The sequence below is a fragment of the Mesitornis unicolor genome, unplaced genomic scaffold (assembly GCF_000695765.1).
Source record: "Mesitornis unicolor isolate BGI_N332 unplaced genomic scaffold, ASM69576v1 scaffold35018, whole genome shotgun sequence".
In the NCBI taxonomy this organism is placed as follows: Eukaryota; Metazoa; Chordata; class Aves; order Mesitornithiformes; family Mesitornithidae; genus Mesitornis; species Mesitornis unicolor.
Genome location: NW_010204467.1, coordinates 1 through 1961, shown reverse-complemented (window position 1 = coordinate 1961; position 1961 = coordinate 1). Strand labels below are relative to the sequence as shown.

General features: G+C 58.0%; 1 protein-coding gene across 1 annotated transcript; it reads right to left on the bottom strand.

Annotated features, from left to right (window-relative positions):
• Positions 1-1380: 1380 nt before the first annotated feature.
• Positions 1381-1674, bottom strand: EIF4EBP2 (eukaryotic translation initiation factor 4E binding protein 2; the record flags this gene model as incomplete). The annotated part of the gene is given in 3 exon segments (XM_010191077.1): positions 1381-1412; positions 1506-1651; positions 1653-1674. Coding segments are annotated over 3 exon segments (200 nt in total), but the record flags the coding sequence as incomplete, so codon positions are not given.
• Positions 1675-1961: the final 287 nt, after the last annotated feature.

The window sequence follows — 1961 nt, the reverse complement described above, 5'->3', positions numbered from 1 at the left end:
GGAGCAGGCACTCAGGTGGGGACTGATAAAATGGCACTTGAGGAGGTTGCAAAGCTGTCGATGGCTCCCAACGGGCAGTAAAAATAAAAAAATAGGGGGGGCTGGTGGGTTTGGGGGTGGGGGCAGAACACGGCACTGCCGCGGTGTCCCCCTGCCACACACACCCTTACTGAATGCTGCTCGTCAGGGTGAGAGTCGCACCGAGAGAGGAGGAAAAAAATAAATCTCAGGGGGGCTTCAAGATGCCAGGCACAGGCAGGATGTCCGCGATGTGCCAGGCTGGCAAAGCTGCCAGCAGCGGGGATTTTAACAGGGAAACCCTTTATCCACAGCAGCACGGCCCAACCGGGGGCAGCCCTGGCGCAAAAAGCAAGCAGAGGACAGCGGCAGCGACACTGGCACCTGGCAACCAGAGCGCCCTGGCCGCAGCATTGCATCCCGGTGGCATCTCACTGGTGAGCCTCTGCATCTCCCCCAGAGCACCCAGCTATTCCCGAGACATCCAACGGGCACCAAGGGATTTTTGCTCCTGTATTATTCACATTTTAAAGGGGGAGTTAAAAAAAAAAAAGCAAAAAAAGCAAAAAAAAGCACTAGAAAGCACTTTTCCAGAGGCACTCGTCCCCAGCCCAAAAAAAGCAGCCTTGCTGGAAAAGTGCCCCTATTTAGTACCAAAAAAATAAAAGCAAGGGGTTTTTTTTTGTAACATATGGCTATGTCACTCTGAGTCCTGGCTTGTGAGTCAGGGATGCAGCGCCCAAAGGGCCGAGACAGAAGAAATCTAGGTAGGGGAGAGATGAGGGCACCCAGAGCACCAAAGGAAACGGGCTGCCAATGCTGTCCTCCACTGAATGCCAGCAGGTCCCGGGGGGAACTGAAAAAACCCTGCCCCGGGGCACAAGTGGGCACTAGGTTTTAGGAGCAACACTTTCCCCCTCCTTCTGAGAGGCTGCCCAAATTTACCAGGAGAAGGGGCAAAGTGGGTGATGCAGCTCTGGTCTGCCAAGCTGCCAGCAACAGGAGGTTTGGGGTAACAGGAGGGGGGTTTTTTTTTTTTGGAGGGGAGGGGAGGATGAGGCAGCAGAAGAGGCAAAGGGACGTTTTAAAAAGAAGCTGGGCAGAGATCACGCTGCCAGCGGGCGGAGGAGGAAGAAGAGGGCTGGATCCAGATGGGATGCTCCAGGCAGTGCGTGCTGGGACCAGTCACCCACAGAGGGGGAGAAGCCAGAGCTGCGCTCCCTGAAAAAAGGGGGGATAGGGGAGGGAGTCGGGGGACCCCGGCAGGGACTGCTGCCGCCTCTGCCTCGCCAGGACGGATCCTGTTAAGCCGAATGGGGTGTGCACAGGTCTGGGGAGTTGCTGCCTCTCCGTGGTTTCCACTCAGATGTCCATCTCGAACTGAGCATCGTCTCCTGGCAAGAGGTTAGGAGAGAAGAGTTAAAGGGGGAATGGGAGGGACAGTCCCCAACCCAAATCCTCCCCCACCGTGGGGGTGGGTCCCTTACCCATGGATGGCTTCCCCTCCTGGTGGTTCAGGCTGTTGGTGTCCACTTTGTGCTCCTCGCCGGCCGAGCCGGGGCTGGTGACGCCAGGAATATTGGGGAGGTGACAAGGCGGGGTCTGGGCCATGGGGGAGTTGCGGCGGTCCAGTTTGGTCATAGATGATCCGGGTGCCTGGAGGAGGATGAGAGTTTAATGGGGGGGGACCCAGCCTGGCAGTGCGTGTTTGCAGGAGTCTCCTGGTCAGACGGGCACCCTGGCCAAGGACCTCCACCGCAGCCCAAGGAGAGGCAGGGGGGGCCAGGGGGGTGCACGTCGCCACTCTGCCTGCTCTTATCTGGGCATGGCGGGCGATAATTAAGTGCTGGATAAACACCCCCAGCGGCACCTGGGTACCAGTGCTCGCTGCTGTCCCAGCGCAGAGGCCTGACAAACTCGTGGCAGGGGTAGGAACTCATCCC